Genomic DNA, 25,423 nt, shown 5'->3' with positions numbered 1-25,423 from the left:
TCGAAACAAGGCCCCCGGAGTAGACAACATTCCATTGGAACTACTGACGGCCTTGGGAGAGCCAGTCCTGACAAAACTCTACCATCTGGTGAGCAAGATGTATGAAACAGGCGAAATACCCTCAGACTTCAAGAAGAATATAATAATTCCAATCCCAAAGAAAGCAGGTGTTTACAGATGTGAAAATTACCGAACAATCAGTTTAATAAGTCACAGCTGCAAAATACTAACTCGAATTCTTTACAGACGAATGGAAAAACTAGTAGAAGCCGACCTTGGGGAAGATCAGTTTGGATTCCGTAGAAATACTGGAACACGGGAGGCAATACTGACCTTATGACTTATCTTAGAAGAAAGATTAAGGAAAGGCAAACCTACATTTCTAGCATTTGTAGACTTAGAGAAAGCTTTTGACAATGTTGACTGGAATACTCTCTTTCAAATTCTAAAGGTGGCAGGGGTAAAATACAGGGAGCGAAAGGCTATTTACAATTTGTACAGAAACCAGATAGCAGTTATAAGAGTCGAGGGACATGAAAGGGAAGCAGTGGTTGGGAAGGGAGTAAGACAGGGTTGTTGCCTCTCCCTGATGTTATTCAATCTGTATATTGAGCAAGCAGTAAAGGAAACAAAAGAAAAATTTGGAGTAGGTATTAAAATCCATGGAGAAGAAATAAAAACTTTGAGGTTCGCCGATGACATTGTAATTCTGTCAGAGACAGTAATGGACTTGGAAGAGCAGTTGAACGGAATGGATGGTGTCTTGAAGGGAGGATATAAGATGAACATCAACAAAAGCAAAACTAGGATAATGGAATGTAGTCAAATTAAGTCAGGTGATGTTGAGGGTATTAGATTAGGAAATGAGACACTTAAAGTATTAAAGGAGTTTTGCTATTTGGGGAGCAAAATAACTGATGATGTTCGAAGTAGAGAGGATATAAAACGTAGACTGGCAATGGCAAGGAAATCGTTTCTGAAGAAGAGAAATTTGTTAACATCGAGTATAGATTTAAGTGTCAGGAAGTCATTTCTGAAAGTATTTGTATGGAGTGTAGCCATGTATGGAAGTGAAACATGGACGGTTAATAGTTTGGACAAGAAGAGAATAGAAGCTTTCGAAATGTGGTGCTACAGAAGAATGCTGAAGATTAGATGGGTAGATCACATAACTAATGAGGAAGTATTGAATAGGATTGGGGAGAAGAGAAGTTTGTGGCACAACTTGACCAGAAGAAGCGATCGGTTGGTAGGACACGTTCTGAGGCATCAAGGGATCACCAATTTAGTATTGGAGGGCAGCGTGGAGGGTAAAAATCGTAGGGGGAGACCAAGAGATGAATACACTAAGCAGATTCAGAAGGATGTAGGTTGCAGTAGGTACTGGGAGATGAAGAAGCTTGCACAGGATAGAGTAGCATGGAGAGCTGCATCAAACCAGTCTCAGGACTGAAGACCACAACAACAACAACAACAATTAGAACACTGTATTAAATATTTCAACATCCTCAATTACTTAGTTTCAATTTTTTAAAAATGTATGCAAATGAAAATATCATTGTTCCATGACCATAAGCCATTATTATGCTGTCAGCATAAGTTTTGCCAATTACCTGTTTCTGTTGCCGCAGTTGTCTGACAACAGGGGGTGGTAACATCTGGAATAGGAGCCGATCACTTTTGCGCTTCTCACTACGTAGTTCCTGTGTCCTCTTTATCAGGGTTTCAGCAAATGTCTGTAATAAATTCATGGAAAAGGTTTCCTTAACTTCCTGATCTTTTATTAGAGATAAAAAGTTTGTCATTTTAGCTACTATCAATAATGTTTTATTCATTAAATCAAAATTAGAAAACTGGGAGTGAAAATGTAGAAAACTAAGTATGGTAAAAATAAAAGCTAACATATCAACAGAAATCTTTATTTTTTCTTTGTTTATTGTTGTTTTCCAATTTAGATAAATTCATAAAAAGTTCCCAGTTTACCGACAATCTGATGGTAAAAAATTCTCAATTTATCAACAATCAGCTGGTAACTTTGAAACAGCCAAATCTATGGTTGCACTGCTGCTGTCAATAATGAATGTAGTATTAATCAGCCAAAAGCTAATCTGCTGTCTCTAACGGTAGCCAAAAACTCATTGTACTAAGTGTAAAAATGCTCAAATGGAAAAAAAACTTCTACCGACATATTCCTTTGTCACAATAAAATAAGAGACTCACTATTCAAAACATTTCGTGCCTTGAACAATAACATATTTCTTAAAGTCAAAGAAAAAAGAAATTAACCAAAGACTTCAGCATGTCACATGAATGACATGTCCTGTTTGGGGTTGTTTTGAGGGGAGGAGACCACACAGTGAGGTCATCGGTCTCATCGGTTTAGGGAAGGAAGTTGGCCATGCCTTTTCAAAGAAACCATCCCGGCATTTGCCTGGAGCAATTTAGGGAAATCACGGAAAACCTAAATCAGGATGGCCAGACGCGGGATTGAACCATAGTACTCCCGAATGTGAATCCAGTGTGGAGATGTCCTGAAGCCATATAATGACAGTCAGTTTGATACATGATTACAGATTCATCAACATGTCTGATCTCAGTGCATTTTACAGTGATCAGATTGCAGATGCCTGAAGCATGGGACACTCCATCTCCAACATCATGCAGCTGCTGAACTTTCCACACTCCATTGATTTAGGACTCTTTAACTATTTCATTTAAATAATTCTGCTGTCACTCGAGTAAACTACCACTGACAACAATGTTTTGTGAAAAAGGTCACCTTTGCATCCTGTGGATTGCAACAGTAGACATGCTAAAATACATAAAACACCTCACCAATCCAATGCTAAACAACAACCTGTGTGCGTCCATTTGTTTGTCTTCTGCACTGGCCATACAACCCATAAATTTGGCAATTCAGTCCTACTGAACCTGACTGGGACCCCTGAGAGACATAGAAATGTCTTGGACCAAACTCTAATCAAGTGAGCTGTGAGTAGCAGTGACCTGGATGGATTCCCATTTTGGGTATCACATGAAGTCCATTTCTAAACATTTCATCACTACTATCAAGGAGAACGAAGGCAGGCTGTAAATGTTACTAGGTAGGTGCAGTATTCAAAACTGGAAGGAAGTATACCCTGAAGACATGATGAAAATTGTGAACTCCTACAAACACTCAGAAAGTGTAGACATCTATGGCATGTCCTGCACACTGCTAAAGAAAATTATTGCAGAATTAGCTCAGCCACTAGCCATAGCAATAATAAAATGTTTATCTTCTGTTGTCTTCCCAGACTTCCTTAAACTGGCGCGCACAGTACCAATATATAAGAAGGGGAATCCATGCGAGGTGTGCAGCTTCAGACCAATCTCAGTGGTACCAGTACTAGCCAAAGCTACTGAGTCTGTGATGCACTGCCAGGTACTGAATTACTTTGAGGAAAACAACTTATTCCAAAACACACAGCACGGATTCCGTAAAAGGAGATCAACAGTGACAGCCACACTGGACTTATTAAAAATGATCCGACAGATTTTTGAAGAGAGAGAGAGTGTGGCACTGACACTGTGTGATCTCAGGAAAGCCTTTGACTGCATCTCACACACAACACTAATAGCCAAGTTAAGATGCTATGGTGTTGGAGGTGTTGTTCTATCAACACTCCAATCTTATTTGGAAAACCGATAGCAGGTAGTATCAGTGCACGGAACAACTTCTCTTGAACAAAAACTGGTACATGGAGTGCCCCAAGGATCAGTCTTAGGACCTCCCCTATTCCTCATATATGCCAATGATATGAGCTGTAATAGGCCAATGTTGCAGTTTGCAGATGACACTACCCTTATTGCCAAAGGACATACAGCTGCAGAAGCTCTTGGTGCATCAAATTTGACGTTTGAAGAAATAAATGAATGGTTCATCATAAATAAAATGAAGACCAATGAAAAAAAAAAAACAACATTTGATATGCAGTCTAACCAACATTGAAGAGCAAGAAAACATGGAGACTGTCAGACTACTGGACTTCAAGATTGACAGCAAACTCTCCATGGACGATCACACTGCGTATGTATGCACCAAACTTTCTCATGTGATATACCTCCCGAGGAAGCTGAAGAGGGTAATAACTGACCAGTTTCTCACAACAGTCTGTCATGCACTCTTCCACAGCCACATTAGCCATGAACTGTTATTGTGGAGACACTCCTCAGGCTGCAAAGATGTGTTGCTATTAAAAAAGCCATCAGGGTCATATCCGCTAGCAAAAGACTGGACCACTGTAAGCCTATTTTCACCAGCATAAGACAAGAAATACATAATCATGACACTCGCTGTACGAGGGACATTGAAGTGCCAAGGTGTCACCTATCACGTACACAAAACAGCTTTCCAACAGTCACCCTAAAAATGTACAGTCAACTGCCTCCAGAAGTGAAATCCCTGCCACCTGAATTATTTCGGAAAAAAATTGCTCAGGGCTTGAAACAACATTCACTATATTCCTTGGGAGAGTTTTTCAACAGTGGTTCTAGTGAATGGACAAAATAATAAATATTGTTATGTTTTATATATAATTTGGCCTAAATTTAATCTTCTTTCTGTGTTCTCAGTTAACTATGTTTTACGTAAAGTCCATATTTTGCCAAAACGAAACTTTATGTGTGTGATCTACATGGTTTAGTTAACTCAACTGCACTGTTTCAATTCAACAAGGTTGACAAAGAAGCAACCATGACCACGGAAGACTCAACTTTGTTAAAACAGAGATGCAAAATATCTTAATAAAGATATATACATCCACAATTTGATACTCATTATGAACAGAAATTTATGAATACCATGCAGTGTACTACAAAATGCTATAACAAGATAAATGAAACGACTATTAATGACACATTAAATGGAGTCATATAAGCTACATGGTATTCATTTTCTAAAACATTGATTGTGTGGATGTTGATATACCTGTGTAAGTGAAACTTAATATATTCTGCACTCCTAAATTATGTGGCCTTGTATTTATCATACTTAACTGCATTACCTGGATTTTGTTCAGGCGATTAGCCTTCTGCCATTTCTTGTTACATATAATGGAAACAATATTCATAATTTTGAGAATACAGACACTCATAAAGTACAAAACATTTACACTTTTATATTTTTGTATTGAGGCACTGATTTCTCCTTAGAATTAAAATTGTGATATATAATGAACATGTCCAAAGTGCACAAAAAGTTATAATAAATGAAAAGCACCAGTTTTCTTTTGTTCTACAATACTACTTTTATTGTGTTAACCACTTTTCAGCTTACAAGGCCATCTTCAGACATTTACTGAGTATTGTTACCAAAGAAGTTACAATGTTTGCAAATAGCAGTGGAAGGGAAGTAACATGTCTAGACTGAGGCAGAAACATACAGTAAGTAACATCTTTGACAGCGTGGTGGTAATGCAATGAAAAAGTAAAAAATCGAACAGTAAATAAATAAAAAGCCCTGGAAATTAACAAACATCTTGCTCACAGTCCAGATCTAATCCTAAATGATCAGACGCAGCTCAACACTTCCACTCTGCTAAACTTTAAAAAATTTAACACAAAACAGGAACAGCATGCCTACATAACAGTTTCTCTTAATAAACAAAACTAATAAACTAAAATAAAATTAGTACTTGACAAGGCTGCATCAGGAGGTATAAAACATGGAGAATTATACACAAACCAGCTAAAAGAAGAAACAATTATCAATGTAACTACAGAATACATAAGGAAGTCAAGCAATATCAGTAAGATAAACAGAAATAAATAAATGCAGGAAAATGGAGATGTTTGAGGGAACATACACTAAATGTAATCTTTGAGAGTGCGCTGGTACTGCATTTTAACATTAACATTACATTCAAAACAGTGGCTATGTAACAGTTTGCATTAAATAAATGAACAAAGTAAAATATGAACAATATTTGATGAGACAACTACAAGAGGTGTTAAACATGGACAGTAATACAAGTACCAGTTAAAAGAAAGCCTTAACTATTGAAACTACAGTCTATACAGAATAAAATTGACAACTTCAATAAAACAAAAGAACTTAATGAATACAGGAAAATGGGAATATGTAGGTACAGACAGTGTGGAAAGTAATGAACAACAGAAATGATTATTTAAAGTTTAGCAGAGCGGAAGTGTTGAGCTGTGTCTGATCGTTTAGGATTAGATCTGGACTGTGAGCAAGATGTTTGTTAATTTCCAGGGCTTCCAGCAGGTTGAGCTTATGGCCTTTGTTTGCTAAGTGAAGTACCTGGGGCACTGGCTGGCAGTTGTGAAACTCACTCAGTATGTGCTCAGCAAATGTGGAGGCAGAATTCTGAAAGCATTACCACCACACTGTCAAAGATGTTACTTACTGTATGTTTCTGCTTCAGTCTAGATGTGTTACTTCTCTTCCACTGTTATTTGCAAACATTGTAACTTCTTTGGTAACAATACTCAGTAAATGTCTGAAGATGGCCTTGTAAGCTGAAAAGTAGTTAACACAATAAAAGTAATATTGTAGAACAAAAACAAACTGGTGCTTTTAATTTATTATAATGTTGTTCTACCAAAAACCAATGGAAGATTCTGTTAACATGAAGTTATTTATGAGAAACCAAGAAATACTATGTAATCCTTTTCTGATATGTGTTTCCAGATGATATATGCAAATAATTTCTGGAGGTGCTCCTACAATACACTTGAATTTTCTGTTATTTGTTTACTGATGTACCTATTTTACTTTATATTTAATTACAAATATAGTTAAGAGCTAGAGGATGGCAACAGTACACCTCATATTAATGTTTCTTAATGTTTAGCATGCAAATGTGTAGAGAAAAAAGTTTTCCTATTAAAAATTCTGCTGTCTGAATAAGAACATGAGAACTATCAAAATCAATTCACAAGTAGTTAATGTACAGCTACAGGGCATCCGAGAATTTTATATATGTCTTCTTTCACCTATTATAACACATGTTGGCAGGGAGCTTAAAACTGTATGGCAGTTAATGCTTTAGTTTTTAAGACACAACTGTTTACAGCTGCTGCTCATAAAACAAATGAGCAGTTAATAACTGTTTGCATGCATGTTATCTGCTGGTGTGCATGCGTAAATGAAAGACACAAGGAAACCAATGACACATCAAATCAATTCTTATTGAGAACCTATCATAAGGCCCTGCCTTGCTCATCAATCTTAATTATTACCCTAACAAAGATCCATGGATGAATGTAGTATATGACAGAGAGGACTTCAAGACAAAGTCCAGATTAAGAGGCACAAAAATAGAAAACTGCTGGTTTTCTATCTTCTGTTCTTATTCCAAGCACAGAGATAAATTTCTTTTACATGGACACTACTGATGCCATAATGTAACAGGAATTAATAGTTGTTTTGATTGAGAAGACTGGGAAGTTGGAATCCATGGAGTGAAGAACAAGTTGGAAGGTTTCTCAGAGTGAAGAGAGGTTGAGGAACAGAGTATGGCTGTAGAAGAATAGAGATGGCTCACATTGGAGAGTTAAGGAAGGGAAAATTTTACATGGTGAAGATGAGGGTTACAAAACAGGGAAGCAGTAAATGACACAACAAAATAAGGAGATGCAGTAATATAGAATAATAGTGCATAATGCATGGACTGGAAAAACTCATTGAGTCTGAAGTGAATGACAAAGATGAGAGGATCTGAATAGAAAAAAAGGAGCCATGGAGGAGCATCAGGAGAACAATACAAAGGGCAGGCCAGGGAGGCAGAATGAAAGAACTAGGTGAGGTTTAAAGCAGGACAGCTGTAACATTATTGGACATGCCATAGACTCAGTTTCTATCTGTTTATTTCAAAGAAGCTCCCACTAAATGGGAAGATGCACATGGCATGCTTTGTAATATAGCTGTTGCAAGTAAGTGTATTGTGATAACTGGCATGCTCTATAACTAGGCAGTGTATTTTACACTTCAATATTAATTGGCAATGGCCATTTGTTCAACTGGATGACTGGTTTATTCTGACTGAGAATGCTGTGTAATAGTACCAGTGAAGAATATGTATAACAAGGCAGTTATCATAACTTTCTCTACCCTACATAAGGTAAGATACAGCTTTCTATGAGGAGTGGTGCATGACACAGATTTCCACTGGTATTTGGTGGACAGTTGAACTTCTCGGATACCCCTTACATACATAATCTTTACTTACTGTCATAAAAGCTCAAGTGCAACAAATAAAGAAAAAAAAACTGAAAATCTCAAGACTTTGGAAGCAAGGATTTATTTTTTCACAGCTAAAAGGAGAGTGGGAGGAAGTGAAAGGTATGGAAAATACTAAAACAGAGTTGGGCAAGTCACTCAAGGGACCCCAGGTTGAGAAAGACACAACAACAAAGGTGAGGACAGACAGCAGTCATTCATATGATCTTGCTCCTGAGCTCTCCTCAAGAAGCTTGTGAAGACAAACTTAGAAATGCATAAAATAAGTTTAGCCACACATCAAATTCCCTTGCTGTCAGGAAATTGCTGTAGCTCACCTGTATGGTACGTGTGGCGTTGAGGACAAGCAGAACTATGATGGGTGATATAATAAGCACCAGGACAAGCAAGGTAATAGATAGGCCCTGCTGTCGGCCAGACACCTGCAGATCCTCTGATACCCGCTCACTGCAGAAATGAAAGCATAGCACATTCTTACTTTCTTTTAAGAACTGGTGCTTTATTACAAAATTTAATAAATGGAAACTCAGAGATGAGTGGAATTAGGGAGTCACAGTCAAAGCTGTAAAATGATAGAGAAGCCTAAGAGCTGTAGAAAAAGGAACATACTAAATTAAGTGAGTAAACTGTGGAATAGGAAGATGAAGAGAAGAATAAATTACCATGGAGAAACTGTGTGACTTTTTTCAAGTCCACCATGTTATGATTTAGCTGAAACCCATTTCAATTGTAAAGTACAGCTAACTAATCAATAACTTCAACAAGAAATGCTAGCATCACCTATGTCAATAAATCATATTCTTTAAAAAATTCAGTGGCCAAGAAATGTCATTGCCGTCAAAGATTATGCAGTACACTGGAAAAATGACTGTAGCCACTAGCCAGTTACATAAAGCATATCAAGAAACTTATAGGTGCACGGTAGTATTCTTGTGGGCTGCTTAGATAGACATCGTATATTTGTCAGTAAGATGTCAAGTAGTGTGAGTGTAGTTACACCATTACCCCTGCGAATGCAGATCAGTGAATTATCATTTCATTTTGCTTGTAATGTAGAGAAATGTGAAGAAAGCTGTAGAAATATTTCTTGCTCACAGACAGATGAGAATTAGTGGAAGAAGTATATGTCAGTCAAGATGTTTATGGAAACTCACGAACAAAATGGAAACCAGAAACTGCAGATAACACACAAACTGTAATTAATAAATATTGATAATTACAACTTACATTCTTCTAACCTGGTATTCCAATTATTATGGCAATATGGTGAGAGACAAAATGTGTCTCCTGTTGCAGTGTTTCAATAAATAGCAGTTTGGAGATGCAACTAACTATTTTTTTTTTTTTTTTTTTTTTTTTTTAAATCAGAAGTGATGGCGAGATATACTCAGTAAAATTTACATACCAGTGTGAGACTAGTAAGAACCAAAAAATTAATTTCCCAGAGGGTGTTCACAGTTTAGTCATTTAACAATGAAACTGGAGTTTCTCCCCTCCTCCTTTTTTAAATTACATGTACTTCTGCAATTGAAATTTTTCTTTACAATAAGCAATAATAGACTACTGCAGCAATGCATTTTCAGGTGTCAATCACGCCAGAACAAATGGCTACAGTCATTAGGAAGAAGCAACTGGCAGTTGTCTTATATTAAACCTTGGTATTTACTATCCTTGCATGACATTTAAGCAAAATACAGCTCCTTTACTTTTGTCAGTCTCCTTATGCAATGTTTTTGTCATTGCCAACTTCACCACAAAGTTACCCAGAGGAATAAAGTGGCATTATCCAAACTTATTCTGAAGGAAGGCATTTCTGATGAGAATATACAGGGTACAAGTAATGTGTATACATCAATTCATATTGTGATCAGTAAAAGAGGTAAAAAGTCCAAGTTATAAAAAGAATGATTCTCACATCTCAGACTGAGAGTGGAAAAATTTCTGAAAGAAAGGAATTTATGAACTATCTCAAAGATATCTACTAATATGTGTCAAGCCTAACATAGCAAGTCAGCAAATTTATTAAACAATGATCTATGAAACAAATGCTTGAAATTTGACACTGGGTAGAAAATAAGCCACTATCAACAATGTTATGTCAGAGTTCATCTCTGCAACCTTTATTTATGAACCTAACCTTGACAATCAGTACAGTCTACTTTGGTGCAAATAAAATCTTCCTGCATGACATACTTCCTGGCAGGGCTGTCTGATATTCCATGTACTTTCCTTGGAACTAAAAAATAACTGTTTACCTAATAACAAATACTCCCTCTAATGATGATGCACAGTTAGTTAGGATAAAGTGCCTTACAGTATGGATACTACCCAGTGGAAATCAGTTAGAATAATTCATGACTGAGAGATGAATGATTTTAAGAATAGTTTATAGGAGATGACCTGGGACAAAATTTATAATTAAGCAAATGCTAACAAAAAATTTAAACTTTTCCATGATACATTCATATCATTATTTGAAAGTAGCTTTTCACTCAACCTAATGAGAAGGGACACTAAACAGCCATGTATAAACCATGGAGGAGATTAAAATATCTTGTGAAAGGAAAAGGGACAGATATCTTTTATCAAAAACAAGCTGGGATCCTGAAGTAGTTGCACACTACAAAAACTACTCTAAATTACAAAGAAAGGTTATTAAAAATTAAGGAACTTGCACATAATGCCACAAATCAATAATTCCAACAACAAACTTAAGGCTATATGGAATGCAATGAAATGAGAGGCAGGACAACCAGCCACAGAACAAGATAACATCACTAATGAACTTAATGGAAGGACACAGGTAGCAATTGTATTTAGTAATAATTTCTTCAATATAGTAGAAGGTATAGGGACAAACAATTAAAGAGAAAAATCACAGCAGTATGTTGAAAAAGTAGCTCTTATAAAATTTAATCATATGAATGTATCACCAACTTCTACTTCTGAAATTAAGAAAATCATACATTCTCTCAAAAATAAAAGCTCATATAGTTTTGATGGTGTTTCCAATACAGTGCTACAGATTTGTTCTCTCATAATAAGCCTTGTCTACCCAATATATGTAATGCATCATTATAGCAAGGCATTTTTCCAGAGAGACTGAAATTTGCCATTGTTAAACCCCTCTTTACGAAAGGTTGTAAAAGAGACGTCAATAACTACTGACCTGTTTAATTGCTGAAATCATTTCCTAAAACCGTTAAGAAGGTGATGTGTTCTAGAATAGTGTCTCACCTTAGCAACAATAGTACCCGCAGCAAATCAAAGTTTGGGTTTCAGAGGGGTTGCTTTACTGAGAATGCCATTTACATGTTTACTCACCACATTTTATAAGCACTAAATAATAAAATAGTGCCAGTTTCTATTTTCTATGACCTATTTAAATCACTTGCTGTGTGAATCAGAGTATTCTTCAAGATAAATTGAAGTTTTATGGGATTGATGATTTAGCCAATGAGTGGATAATGTCATATGTAACCAAAATAATGCAGGAAGTCGTACTTCATAGTTCAACCAATACATCCTGCAGACATACTTCTGACTGGGGAGAAATCATGTATGGGGTTTCCCTAGTTTCAGTCTTAGGTCCACTTTTGTTCCTCACATATGTAAATGAGAGTGCATCTAATATACCTCAGCAGAATTAATTCCTTTTGCATAAGACACTAGTATTTCAATCAATCCAAGCATACATACAGGAACAGAAGAAATGATAAACTTAAAAGTATCACTGACTGATTTTCAGTGAATGGTCTCATGATCAGTTTTAAAAAGACACAACATATTCAGTTCTGCAGATCTAAGGGTACTACACAAATAATGAATGTAACAAATGGTGAGGAAATAATAAATAGGGTGGAAACTTCAAAATTCTTAGCTGTCCATATTGGCGAGAGTTTAAATTTGAAGAGGCACATTCTGAAACTCCTAAAACTACTTACTTCAGCCACGTTTGCATTTAGAATCATTGTAAATCTTTGGGAGAGACAATTCAGTATGTTCACATATTTTACCTATTTGCATTCATTAATGTCATATGGAATAATGTTCTGGAGTAACTCATCTTTAAGAAAGAAACTGGGTTTCCTGACTACTGCCTCACAGTATATTTATTTCCTCATGAAGTTTGTTGTAACACCAGAAGCAAAAAAGACATTCATTGCTCCACATTAAGGTTGTCTTTAAAACAAAAAGTGGTGCACAATGCTGCAACAAATATTTTTGATCACATATACAGTGATAAAAAGATGTCTGACAGACAGCAAAGTAAAATTTGAAAACAAACTGAGAAAGTTTCTCTTTGGCAACTCCTATTCCACAGAAGAATTTCTATTACTGTAATGTGTAAAAGATGTTGAGTAGGAATTACTAACTCACATCTTATACCTGTATATCATTTTTCTTTTGATACATTGAACATATAACTAACTAACTAAGTAAATCTATCTGTGTCCAAGCCTAAAATCCTAATGTATATTACAGGGATGACACTTGATCTAGAGGTAAAGAGTTTCATTAGCATAGATAGGAGAGATGGTAACACATTCTGGTCATTAGATTATGTCCCAATCTCTTTAGCTAAATCAAAAATAATTACACAGTATAACACAGAGTGGAACCATGAAACTGGGTTGATGAAAATCCATAAATTTGATAGGGATGTTGAGTTGGTCAGCTCCTTTAGCTATTCAGAAGCAAGTTACATGCTATTTGCAGGTTTCACCATCTTCCTTACATCTTTCATTGTCACCAAGTACGTAAACATGCAGTCTTAATGCCTGTTATATCCTAGCCAGTAATGCCACCCGATCCCGCTGCCAAAAAGGTTGGCAGCATCAAAGTCCGGACGCCGTCCGCATAAGCAGCGCCAGCGAGACAGGAAATCGCCGCAAGTCTGCGCGCACCACCGCTGGCTTCTGGTTTCTTAAGCGCTGGAGTCGCAAGCGCTATGACAGTTCTGTATTCGCCGCTCAGTTGTATACTCGCCGCTGAATTGTGTACTTGCTAGTCAGTTGTGTGTTCATCGCAGCAGAGTTGTTGTTTGTCGTCAGCCGACGCTGACCTAGCCGCTCCGACTCGAACTAGACAGATCTCTGTAGACACGGAGTTCACTACGGTGTTTCTGTATCTTCGTTAATAAAGATAAGTACCGACTTTTACTTAATCAGAGTGTTTGGGTTTTCATCTTTCTGTTCACTGTTCCAGCGGACCGGTCAGCCCGCTATTAAAAGTGTTTCTACAGCGAATTGTTTGTCGCTACGAACGCCGCCACAAAAATGCCCATGTTATCAAACATTTACATTTGAGTTACAGCACTTAAACTTCATGGAATGAAGGTGTGAACATGTGCAAAGTAATTTCTAATTAGGTGGCTTAGCTGACACCTAGACACCTACCAGTCAATAACACCAAAAGTATTTCACTTTCACACAAGAATAAATTGAATATGTGTGCTCCTCTTCAGCCATAACCTTCCTTCTGTGACTCTTCTGCTTCATAATTCCTAGCAGCTGTGGGACACAACATACAGCATGTCTCCACTTACGTAACACACTCTTATCAGCATCATAATTAGTCACTCCCAGCAGGTTTGGTACTATTCATGCTCTATAGAGAAGCTATTATGGAAATTAGCTGGTAGTTATAATTACATAGGTCATTGATGAATAAAGAGCCTGAATGTTAATGCGCATTTAGCAAAGTGTAGTTTAAAACAGCACACATTGAAAAAAGTTTTGCATCACCTCGGTTCCGAGAGTTTTGGAACCAGTACAGAAAACTGGAATAGAGATCACCATAAACATCATTTCCACCCATTTTATTGCTCAAGAAAACCACACACTGCATGTTGTTCCACCATACAGTGAGACCTTCAGAGGTGGTGGTCCAATATGCTGTACACACCAGTACCTCTAATACCCACACCGGTACCTTTAATACCCAGTAGCATGTCCTCTTGCATTGATGCATGCCTGTATTTGTCGTGGCATTATATCCACAAGTTCATCAAGGCATTGTTGGTCCAGATTGTCCCTCACATCAATGGCGATTCGGTGTAGATCACTCAGAGTGGTTGGTGGGTCACGTCGTCCATAAACAGCCCTTTTCACTCCATCCCAGGCATGTTCGATTGGATTCATGTCAGGAGAACATGCTGGCCACTCTAGTCGAGCGACGTCGTTATCCTGAAGGAAGTCATCCACAAGATGTGCACGATGGAGGCGCAAAGTGTTGGCCATAAAGACGAATGCCTTGCCAATATGCTGCCGATATGGCTTCACTATCGGTCAGAGGATGGCATTCACATATCGTACAGCCATTACGGTGCCTTTCATGAGCACCAGCGGCATGCATCTGCCCCACATAATGCCACCCCAAAACAGCAGGGAACCTCCACCTTGCTGCACTCGCTGGATAGTGTGTCTAAGGCGTTTAGCCTGACCGGGTTGCCTCCAAGCACGTCTCCGACGATTGTCTGGTTGAAGGCATATGTGACACTCATCGGTGAAGAGAACGTGATGCCAATCCTGAGTGGTCCATTCGGCGTGTTGTTGGCCTATCTGTACCACACTGCATGGTGTCATGGTTGCAAAGATGGACCTCACCATGGACGTCAGGAATGAAGTTGCACATCATGCTGCCTATTGCGCACAGTTTGAGCCATAACATGATGTCCTGTGGCTGCATTATTGAACATGGTGGCGTTGGTGTCTTTCTGTATCTTCTCCACGTCCGAACATCGCTTTGGTCAATTCCAAGACGCCTGGACACTTCCATTGTTGAGAGCCCTTCCTGTCACAAAGTAACAATGCGGATGCTATTGGACCATGGTATTGACCGTCTAGGCATGGTTGAACTACAGACAACACGAGCCGTTTACCTCCTTCCTGGTGGAATGACTGGAACTGATCGTCTGTCGGACCACCTCATTCTAATAGGCAGGCGCTGCTCATGCACGGTTGTTTTCATATTTCGGAGGGTTTAGTGACATCTCTGAACAGTCAAGGGGACTGTGTCTGTGATACAATACCCACAGTCAACGTCTATCTTCAGGAGTTCTGGGAACTGGGGTGATGCAAACCTTTATCTCTGTATTAAGTCATCTCAGCTGTATCAGGCATAAAGTATGGGAGTGGGAAAGCTCCAGCATCGGACGACGCTGCCAAAAGCTGAAGAATGCATCTCAAGGACGAGTGGTGAAAGAGGAAGGCGTCTTGCAACGAGAAGGATGATAAATCACTGAAATGCGTTAAATGCAGTCTCGCTTGCAAAGCATCGCCATAAAAGATTTCCGACCTGGAAGAGACTATGGCGTGAAGGCAATAGAGACATGGATTATTTAATCAGGAACATGACAACGAATTTATGAAGACAAATCTGCTTTGTTCATCTTTGGCATCCTAAATGTACGAGTAGTAAATACTGCCACCCATACTCATGCCATGTTATTCTTCTGGGTGGCGTTTGATATAATGTCCCACGGTCTCTTGGTGAATACATTATTTAAATAAAAATCATGTTTGAATATACCATATTTTCAAATCAGTCTGAGTAGTATAAAATAATTTCTCGTATACCATACCGGTACCTAAATTCTCGTAAGATTTAAAATGAAAAACAGGGGAGCATGCAGTATACACTGCGACATAAGGCATGAGATATCGGTATGCAAATATGAAGGTGGCAGCAGTACTGCGTACCCAAGATATAAGAGGGCAGTGTGTTGGCAGAGTTGTCATTTGCTCTCAGGTGATCCATGTGAAAAGGTTTCCGAAGTGATAATGGCCTCATGAAGGGAATTAACAAACTTTGAATGTGAAGTAGTAGTTGTAGCTACATGCATGGAACATTCCACTTCAGAAATCATTAGGGAATTCAATATTCCGAGATCCACAACTTCAAAAGAGTGCCGAGAAATTTCAGGTGTTAACTCTCACTAGGAATAACGCAGTGCTCGACGGCCTTCGCATAATGCCCGAGAACAGGGGCATTTGCATAGAGTTGTTAGTGCTAACAAACAAACAACACAGCATGTGATTTCATGTGGGACATACCACGGATGTATCAGTTAGGGGAGTGCGGCAAAATTTGGTTTAGTGGGCTATGGCAGCAGACAACTGACGCGAGATCCTTTGCTAACAGCACGATGTTGCTTGCAGCATCTCTCCTGGTCTCGTGAACCCATCGGTTGGACACGACTGGAAAACGGTGGCCTGCTCAAATGAGCCCCAGTTTCAGTTGGTAAGAGCTGACAGTATGGTTCGAGTGTGGTGCAGACCCCATGCAGTCATGGGCACATCAACAAGACACTGTACAAGCTGGTGGCTTCATAATGATGTGGGCCGTTTTTACATTGAATGAACTTTATCCTCTGGTTCATGATGATGATGATGTTTGGTTTGTGGGGCGCTCAACTGCCCAGTTACCAGCGCCTGTACAAAATCCCAACCTTTGCTCAGTCCAGTCTCACCACTTTCATGAATGATGATGAAATGATGAGGACAACAAAATACGCAGTCATCTCAAGGCAGGTGAAAATCCCTGACCCCGCTGGGAATCGAACCCGGGACCCCGTTCTTGGGAAGCGAGAACACGTTAGCTTCAACTGATCATTGATTGGAAATGGCTACGTTTGGCTACTTATTGCAAAGGAACGATGGATTTTTTATGAATAACAATGCCTCAGTTCACTGGGCACCAATTGTTTGAGTTTGGTTTGAAGAACGTGCTGGGAAAATAGAGCGGATTATTTGGTCACCCAGGTTGCTCAGCATGAATCCCATCGAACATTTCTGGGATAAAATCAAGAGGTCAGTTCGTGCACAAAATCCAGCACCAGCATTAGTACTACAGTTTTAGATGACCAGAATCTCTCAATATTTCAGGGAACCTCCAGCTTGCTGCACTCGCTGGACAGTGTGTCTAAGGCGTTGAGCCTGACCGGGTTGCCTCAAAACACGTTTCTGACGATCGTCTGGTTGAAGGCATATGTGACACTCATCGCTGAAGAGAACGTGATGCCAATCCTGAGTGGTCCATTCGGCATCTTGTTGGGCCCATCTGTATCACGATGCATGGTGTCATGTTTGCAAAGATGGACCTCACTATGGAAGTTGCGCAACATGCAGCCTATTGCGCACAGTTTGATTTGTAATATGACGACCTGTGGCTGCACAAAAAGCATTATTCAACATTGTGGTGTTGCTGTCATGGTTCCTCCAAGCCATAATCTTTAGGAAGCGGTCATCCACTACAGTAGTAGAAATTGGGCAGCCTGAACGAGGCATGTCATCAACAGTTCCTGTCTCTCTGTATCTCCTCCATGTCCGAACAACATCACTTTGTTTCACTCTGAGACACCTAGACACTCCCCTTGTTGAGAGCCCTTCGTGGCACAAAGTAACAATGCGAATGCGATTGAACCACTGTATTGACCACCAAGGCATGGTTGAACTACAGACAACACAGGCCGCGTACCTCATTCCTGGTGGAATAACTGGAAATGATTGGCTGTCAGACCTCCTCCATCTAATAGGCGCTGCTCATGCATGGTTGCTTACATTTTTGTGTGGTTTTAGTGACATCTCTGAACAGTCAAAGGAACTGTGTCTGTGATACAATGTACACAGTCAACACCTATTTTCAGGAGTTCTGGGAACCAACTTTTTTTGATGTGTATATACTTCCTTACCTGTAAATTTTAGTATCTGACTAAGAATATTCATGCACACATGACAGTACAAAAAGTGGTGGTGGCTGATATTTGAAATGCCTGACATATGTGAAGCAGGAGCCATCACATTACAGAGTGTACAATACTGCTCATAATAGCAAAGGACATTCTGTATCTACATGCATATTACACAAGCCATCATACAGTGGTTAACAGAGGGTACTCTGTGGCACTACTGGTCATTTCCTTTCCTGTTTCCTTTGCAAATAGAGCAAGGGAGAAATAGAAATGAATGTCCATATGTATGTGTTGTTGGTGTGGTCTTCAGTCAAAAGACTGGTTTGATGCAGCTCTCCATTCTATTCTATCCTGTGCAAGCCTTTTCATCTCAGAGTAATGACTGCAACCTACATTCTTCTGTATCTGCTTACTGTATTCATCTCTTGGTCTACCTCTATGATTTTTACCCTCTATACTCCCCCTCCCCTCCCCTCCCGTCCCCATTACTAACAGGTGATCCCTTGATGCCTCAGAATGTGTCCCACCATCCCATCCCTTCTTCTAGTCAAGTTGTGCCACAAATTCCTCTTCTCCACAGTTCTACTCAGTACCTCCTCATTAGTTACTTGATCTACCTATCTAGTCTTCAGCATTCTTTTGTAGTTCCACAATTCAAAAGCTTCTACTCTCTTCTTGTCTAAACAGTTTATCATCTATGTTTCACTTCCATATATGGCAACACTCCATACAAATACTTTCAGGTAAGACTTCCTGATGCTTTAATCTGTACTCAATGATAACAAATTTCTCTTCTTCAGACATGTTTTTCTGGCTCTCCCGTACTTCTAACTGACTGTTGTCCATTCCCATGTCCTTGTTTCGATTTAGGTCTTTCAGTGCTCTGTCAATTTGACTACATTCCATTATCCTTTCTTTGCTTTTGTTGATGTTCATCTTATATCCTCCTATCAAGACACTGTCCACTACATCCAACTGCTCTTCCAAGTCCTTTGCTACCTCTGAGAGATTTACTCTGTCAATGGCAAACCTTAAATTTTTATTTCTTCTCCCTGGGGTTTAATTCCTACTCCAAATTTTCCTTTTTGTTTCCTTTACTGCCTGCTCAATATACAGATTGAATAACGTCATGAATAGGCTATAACCCTGTCTCACTCCCTTCTCAACCAATGCTTTCCTCCCCCACCCTCGACTCTTATAACTGCCACCCAGTTTCTGTACAAATTGTAAGTAACATTTCGCTCCCCGTATTTTACCACTGCCACCTTTAGAATTTGAAAGAGACTATTCCAGTCAACATTGCCAAAAGCTGCCTCTAAAAAAGTCTACAAAAACTATAAACATAGGTTTGCCTTTCCAAAACCTATCTTCTATGAGAAATCATAGTGTCGGTTTTTGCCTCATATATTCCTACATTTGTGGGGAATCCAAACTGATCTTCCCCGAGGTTGACTTCTACCAGTTTTTCCATTCTTCTGTAAAGGATTCACATTAGTATTTTGCAACTGTGACTTATTAAAGTGATAGTTCAGTAATTTTCATACCTGTCAGCATCTGCGTTTTTGGAATTGGTATTATATTCTTTTTTGGTCTGATGGTATTTTGCCTGTTTTATACATCTTACTCACCACATGGAAGAGTTTTGTCATGGCTGTTCTAATGAAGCGTTGTCGATTCCCATGTCCTTGTTTTGATTTAGGTCTTTCAGTGCTTGGTCAAATTCTTCACATAGTATCATATATCCTATCTCATCTTCATCTACATCCTCTTCCATTTCCATAATATTGCACTCAAGGATAGACCCTCTATATACTCCTTCCACCTTTCAGCTTTCCCTTCTTGCTTGGGACTGGTTTTCAATCTGAGCTCTTGATATTCATACAGGTCATTCTCTTTTCTCCAAAGGTCCCTTCAATTTTCCTGTCAACAGCATCTACCTTACTCCTAGTGATATATGCATTTACATCCTTATATTTATCCTTTAGCCATTCCTGTTAAGCCATTTTTCACTTCCCATCAATCTCTTTTTTTGAGACGTTTGTATTCCCTTTCACCTGCTTCATTTACTGCATTTTTATATCTTCTCCTTTCATTAATTAAATTCAATATTTCTTCTGTTACCCAAGGATTTCTACTAGCCCTCGTCTTTTTACCTACTTGATCCTCTGCTGCCTTCACTACTTCATCCCTCAAAGCTACCCATTCTTCTTCTACTGTATTTCTTTCCCCCACTCCTGCCAATTGTTCCATTATGCTCCCTCTGAAGCTCTCTACAACCTCTGGTTTAGTCTGTTTATCCAGATCCCATCTCCTTAAATTCCCACCTTTTTGCAGTTTCTTCAGTTTTAATCTAGTTCATAAACAATAAATTATGGTCAGAGTCCACACATCACACACGCCCCTGGAAATGTCTTACAATTTAAAACCTGGTTCCTAAATCTCTGTCTAACCATTATATAATCAATCTGAAACCTTGTGGTGTCTCCAGGTTTCTTCCATGTATACAACCTTCTTTCATGATTATTAAACCAAGTGCTAGCTATGATTCAATTATACTCTGTGCAAAATTCTATCAGGTGGCTTTATCTTTCATTACTTTCTTCCAGTCTATATTCACCTACGAGTTTTCCTTCCCTTCCTTTTCCTAGTATCTCACTCCAGTCCCCCATAACTGTCAAATTTTCATCTGCCTTAACTATCTGAATAATTTCTTTTACACTGAAGTGCCAAAGAAACTGGTATAGGCATGCATATTCAAATACACAGATATATAAACAGGCAGAATATGGCACTGCAGTTGGCAACACCTATACAGGGTGTTACAAAAAGGTACGGCCAAACTTTCAGGAAACATTCCTCATACACAAAGAAAGAAAATATGTTATGTGGACATGTGTCCGGAAACACTTACTATCCATGTTAGAGCTCATTTTATTACTTCTCTTCAAATCACACTAATCATGTAATGGAAACACACAGCAACAGAACGTACCAGTGTGACTTCAAACACTATTTTGTAGGAAATGTTTCAAAATGTCCTCCGTTAGCGAGGATACATGCATCCACCCTCCGTCGCATGGAATCCCTGATGCGCTGATGCAGCCCTGGAGAATGGCATATTGTATCACTGCTGTCCACAATACGACCACGAAGAGTCTCTACATTTGGTTAGCGGGGTTGCATAGACAAGAGCTTCCAAATGCCCCCATAAATGAAAGTCAAGAGGGTTGAGGTCAGGAGAGCGTGGAGGCCATGGAATTAGTCTGCCTCTACCAATCCATCGGTCACCGAATCTGTTGTTGAGAAGTGTACGAACACTTCGACTGAAATGTGCAGGAGCTCCATCATGCATGAACCACATGTTGTGTCGTACCTGTAAAGACACATGCTCTAGCAGCACAGGTAGAGTATCCCATATGAAATCATGATAACGTGCTCCATTGAGTGTAGGTGGAAGAACATGGGGCCCAGTCAAGAGATCACCGACAATGCCTGCCCAAACAATGAGTCGCATGTCAACACAAGCACCGAAGTCAACATTACCTTCCTTCAATTGGGCCAACTGGCGGTGAATTGAGGAAGTACAGTACATACTGACGAAACTAAAATGAGCTCTAACATGGAAATTAAGCGTTTCCAGACACATGTCCACATAACATCTTTTCTTTATTTGTGTGTGAGGAATGTTTCCTGAAAGTTTGGCCGTACCTTTTTGTAACACCCTGTATAAGACGGCAAGTATCTGGTGCAGTTGTTAGATTGTTTTCTGTTGCTACAATGGTAGTTTGAACTACCCGTAGAGTGTTGATCAGTATGATAATTTAATGCCAATAATTCAATCGCAGATTACAGGTGATAATACATGAGTCAATGATGTGGAAAGGAACTTCAAAGAGAAATTAGCAAGGGCTGATATCATAAATATAAGTAGTTTGGAGGAACAGGTTGAAGAAATTATAGATCAAAAAGTTACCAAGAGAGTAACATCTGGAAACATATCTCTTATTCTATCTTCTGAACTTAATGATACCAGGAAAGGTATAGATGACCTTTGGAAAGAATTCAAACTTATCCAGGATAAAGTAGTTAAAATGGTAAATTCACCTAATGTAGTGCTAACTAGTGAAGTGGTGACTGATTTGCAGTGGGGCGACTTTCAAAAGAAGTTTAAAGAGAAATACTGGTATGGCCAGTACACAAGAAGTGTTAATATCAGACCCATGGGACCCGGGCAGAGTCATATATTCCCCCAGGCACATTAACGTTCTGAGTTAACGGACGGAGTTACGACCGTTGGACCCCGAGTTGTTTTCAGTGTTTCTTCCAAAATAGTTTTCCTGCCCCAAATTCCTTTAAAATCTTGAATTATTCTGTCATCTATTCCTAATATCTTAAACTATCCTACAATCATAGTGCTTAGAAACCGTGATATGACTACAAGATAAAGAAAACTTAGGAGAATCATAGAATAAGAAAGAAGGTGATATCGACATAAAATAAAATGAATAGAGTATGATATTTATGGATAATATAACATGAGGTGAATAATTAAACAACTGTGATACGATAGTGTATAAATTTTCTATTTTGTATAGAGTATTTTATAACTTTCATGAGATGCGATTTAAATGGGAGGGTTTGTATAGGTTTTGAATGGAGTGGGTATTGTAAATAAAAGCAAGGTTTACAAGAGCAAATAAATCACGGCTAACAACAAACACACGTCACACCTTTCAGACAACCCTCGCAAACTAGTGTGCCTGATTCTTCACCATTTGCCATTTCCATAGGGTTGCCAAGATATCCTTCAGGGACCTCAAAGGTGAAGGTGGGATGTCCGTTCTGTAGGAGACGATTTAACACCAAACCTCCTCCAGCATCTCACTCAAGTTCCAGAGGGGTAGGTATCCTGGGGAAGGGGCTATCTTATTTCTCTTCTTAGATCTTAGGAAGCATATCTATTTTTTTCCTTTCTTACTTCTCATTTACTTCGCATTTGAGGACATATCTACTTTTCCCCTCTTTCCATATTCACAAACTTCTATCGCTAATTTTTTCCTTGTTTCCAGGCTTTCTAATGATACACATCTTATCTTTAGATAAGAAGGCCAAAGAATCAGCATACACACAAAAATACATTTAGACACAAACATTGAAATGTCAGACTAATAAGACTGTCACAGTGTAAGAGTCATCAGGTATTGCAGGGGAAAGAATAAGTGTGCACGGGAAAATATGCACACACACACACACACACACACACACACACACACACACACACACACACACACACACAGATTATATATATCTAAAAATAAAGATGATGTGACTTACCAAACGAAAGTGCTGGCAGGTCGATAGACACACAAACAAAGACAAACATACACACAAAATTCAAGCTTTTGCAACAAACGGTTGCTTCATCAGGAAAGAGGGAAGGAGAGGGAAAGACGAAAGGATGTGGGTTTTAAGGCAGAGGGTAAGGAGTCATTCCAATCCCGGGAGCGGAAAGACTTACCTTAGGGAAAAAAAAGAACAGGTATACACTCGCACACACACCCATATCCAACCGCACATACACAGACAGAAGCAGACATTTGTAAAGGCCTTTACAAATGTCTGCTTTCGCAACCAACGGTTGCTTCATCAGGAAAGAGGGAAGGAGAGGGAAAGATGAAAGGATGTGGGTTTTAAGGCAGAGGGTAAGGAGTCATTCCAATCCCGGGAGCGGAAAGACTTACCATAGGGAAAAAAAAGAACAGGTATACACTCGCGCACACACCCATATCCAACCGCACATACACAGACAGAAGCAGACATTCGTAAAGGCAAAGAGTTTCGGCATAGATGTCAGTCGAGGCAGAAGTACAGAGGCAAAGATGTTGTTGAAAGACAGGTGTGGTATGAGTGGCAGCAACTTGAAATTAGCAGAGGTTGAGGCCTGGCGGATAACGAGAAGAGAGGATATACTGAAGGGCAACTTACCATCTCCAGAGTTCTGACAGGTTGGTGTTAGTGGGAACTATCCAGATAACCCAGACGGTGTAACACTGTGCCAAGATGTGCTGGCCGTGCACCAAGGCATGTTTAGCCACAGGGTGATCCTCATTACCAACAAACACTGTCTGCCTCTGTCCACTCATGCGAATGGACAGTTTGTTGCTGGTCATTCCCACATAGAAAGCTTCACAGTGTAGGCAGGTCAGTTGGTAAATCACGTGGGTGCTTTCACATGTGGCTCTGCCTTTGATCGTGTACACCCTCCGGGTTACAGGACTGCAGTAGGTGATGGTGGGAGGATGCATGGGACAGGTTTTACACCGGGGGCAGTTACAAGGGTAGGAGCCAGAGGGTAGGGAAGGTGGTTTGGGGATTTCATAGGGATGAACTAAGAGGTTATGAAGGTTAGGTGGACGGCGGAAAGACACTCTTGGTGGAGTGGGGAGGATTTCATGAAGGATGGATCTCATTTCAGGGCAGGATTTGAGGAAGTCGTACCCCTGCTGGAGAGCCACATTCAGAGTCTGATCCAGTCCCGGAAAGCATCCTGTCACAAATGGGGCACTTTTGTGGTTCTTCTGTGGGTGGTTCTGGGCTTGAGGGGATGAGGAAGTGGCTCTGGTTATTTGCTTCTGTACCAGGTCGGAAGGGTAGTTGCGGGATGCAAAAGCTGTTTTCAGATTGTTGGTGTAATGGTTCAGAGATTCCGGACTGGAGCAGATTCATTTGCCACGAAGGCCTTGGCTGTAAGGAAGGGACAATTTGATGAGGAATGGGTGGCAGCTGTCATAAGGGAGGTACTGTTGCTTGTTGGTGGGTTTGATGTGGACAGACATGTGAAGCTGGCCATTGGACAGATGGAGGTCAACGTCAAGGAAAGTGGCATGGTATTTGGAGTAGGACCAGGTGAATCTGATGGAACCAAAGGAGTTGAGGTTGGAGAGGAAATTCTGGAGTTCTTCTTCACTGTGAGTCCAGATCATGAAGATGTCATCAATAAATCAGTACCAAACTTTGGGTTGGCAGGCATGGGTAACCAAGAAGGCTTCCTCTAAGCGACCCATGAACAGGTTGGCGTACGAGGGGGCCATCCTGGCTGTTCCCTTTAATTGTTGGTATGTCTGGCCTTCAAAAGTAAAGAATTTGTGGTTCAGGATGAAGCTGGATAAGGTGCGGAATATTTGTGTATAAGGAAGTGGCATCAATGGTTACAAGGATGGTTTCCGGGGGTAACAGATTGGGTAAGGATTCCAGGCGTTCGAGAAAGTGGTTGATGTCTTTGATGAAGGATTTGAGACTGCATGCAATGGGTTGGAGGTGTTGATCCATGTAGGCAGAGATACGTTCTGTGGGGGCTTGGTAACTAGCTACAATGGGGCAGTCGGGATGATTGGGTTTGTGAATTTTAGGAAGAAGGTAGAAGGTAGGGGTGCGGGGTGTCGGTGGGGTCAGGAGGTTGATGGAGTCAGGTGAAAGGTTTTGTA

The 25,423-nt window shown here is 39.7% G+C and overlaps 1 protein-coding gene across 1 annotated transcript in view; it reads right to left on the bottom strand.

The window, feature by feature from the left end:
• LOC124605891 overlaps positions 1-25,423 on the bottom strand; it is a 374,153-nt gene that overhangs the window by 66,112 nt on the left and 282,618 nt on the right. Inside the window, exons 9-10 of the mRNA XM_047137839.1 lie at positions 8,563-8,692; positions 1,614-1,736 (exon numbers count right to left, since the gene is read on the bottom strand). Of these exons, the coding sequence (XP_046993795.1) occupies positions 1,614-1,736; positions 8,563-8,692 (253 nt within the window). The remainder of the gene's footprint in view (positions 1-1,613; positions 1,737-8,562; positions 8,693-25,423) is intronic.

Source organism: Schistocerca americana, chromosome 3 (genome assembly GCF_021461395.2).
Source record: "Schistocerca americana isolate TAMUIC-IGC-003095 chromosome 3, iqSchAmer2.1, whole genome shotgun sequence".
NCBI classification, from domain to species: domain Eukaryota; kingdom Metazoa; phylum Arthropoda; class Insecta; order Orthoptera; family Acrididae; genus Schistocerca; species Schistocerca americana.
This window is presented reverse-complemented; position numbering and strand designations above follow the sequence as displayed.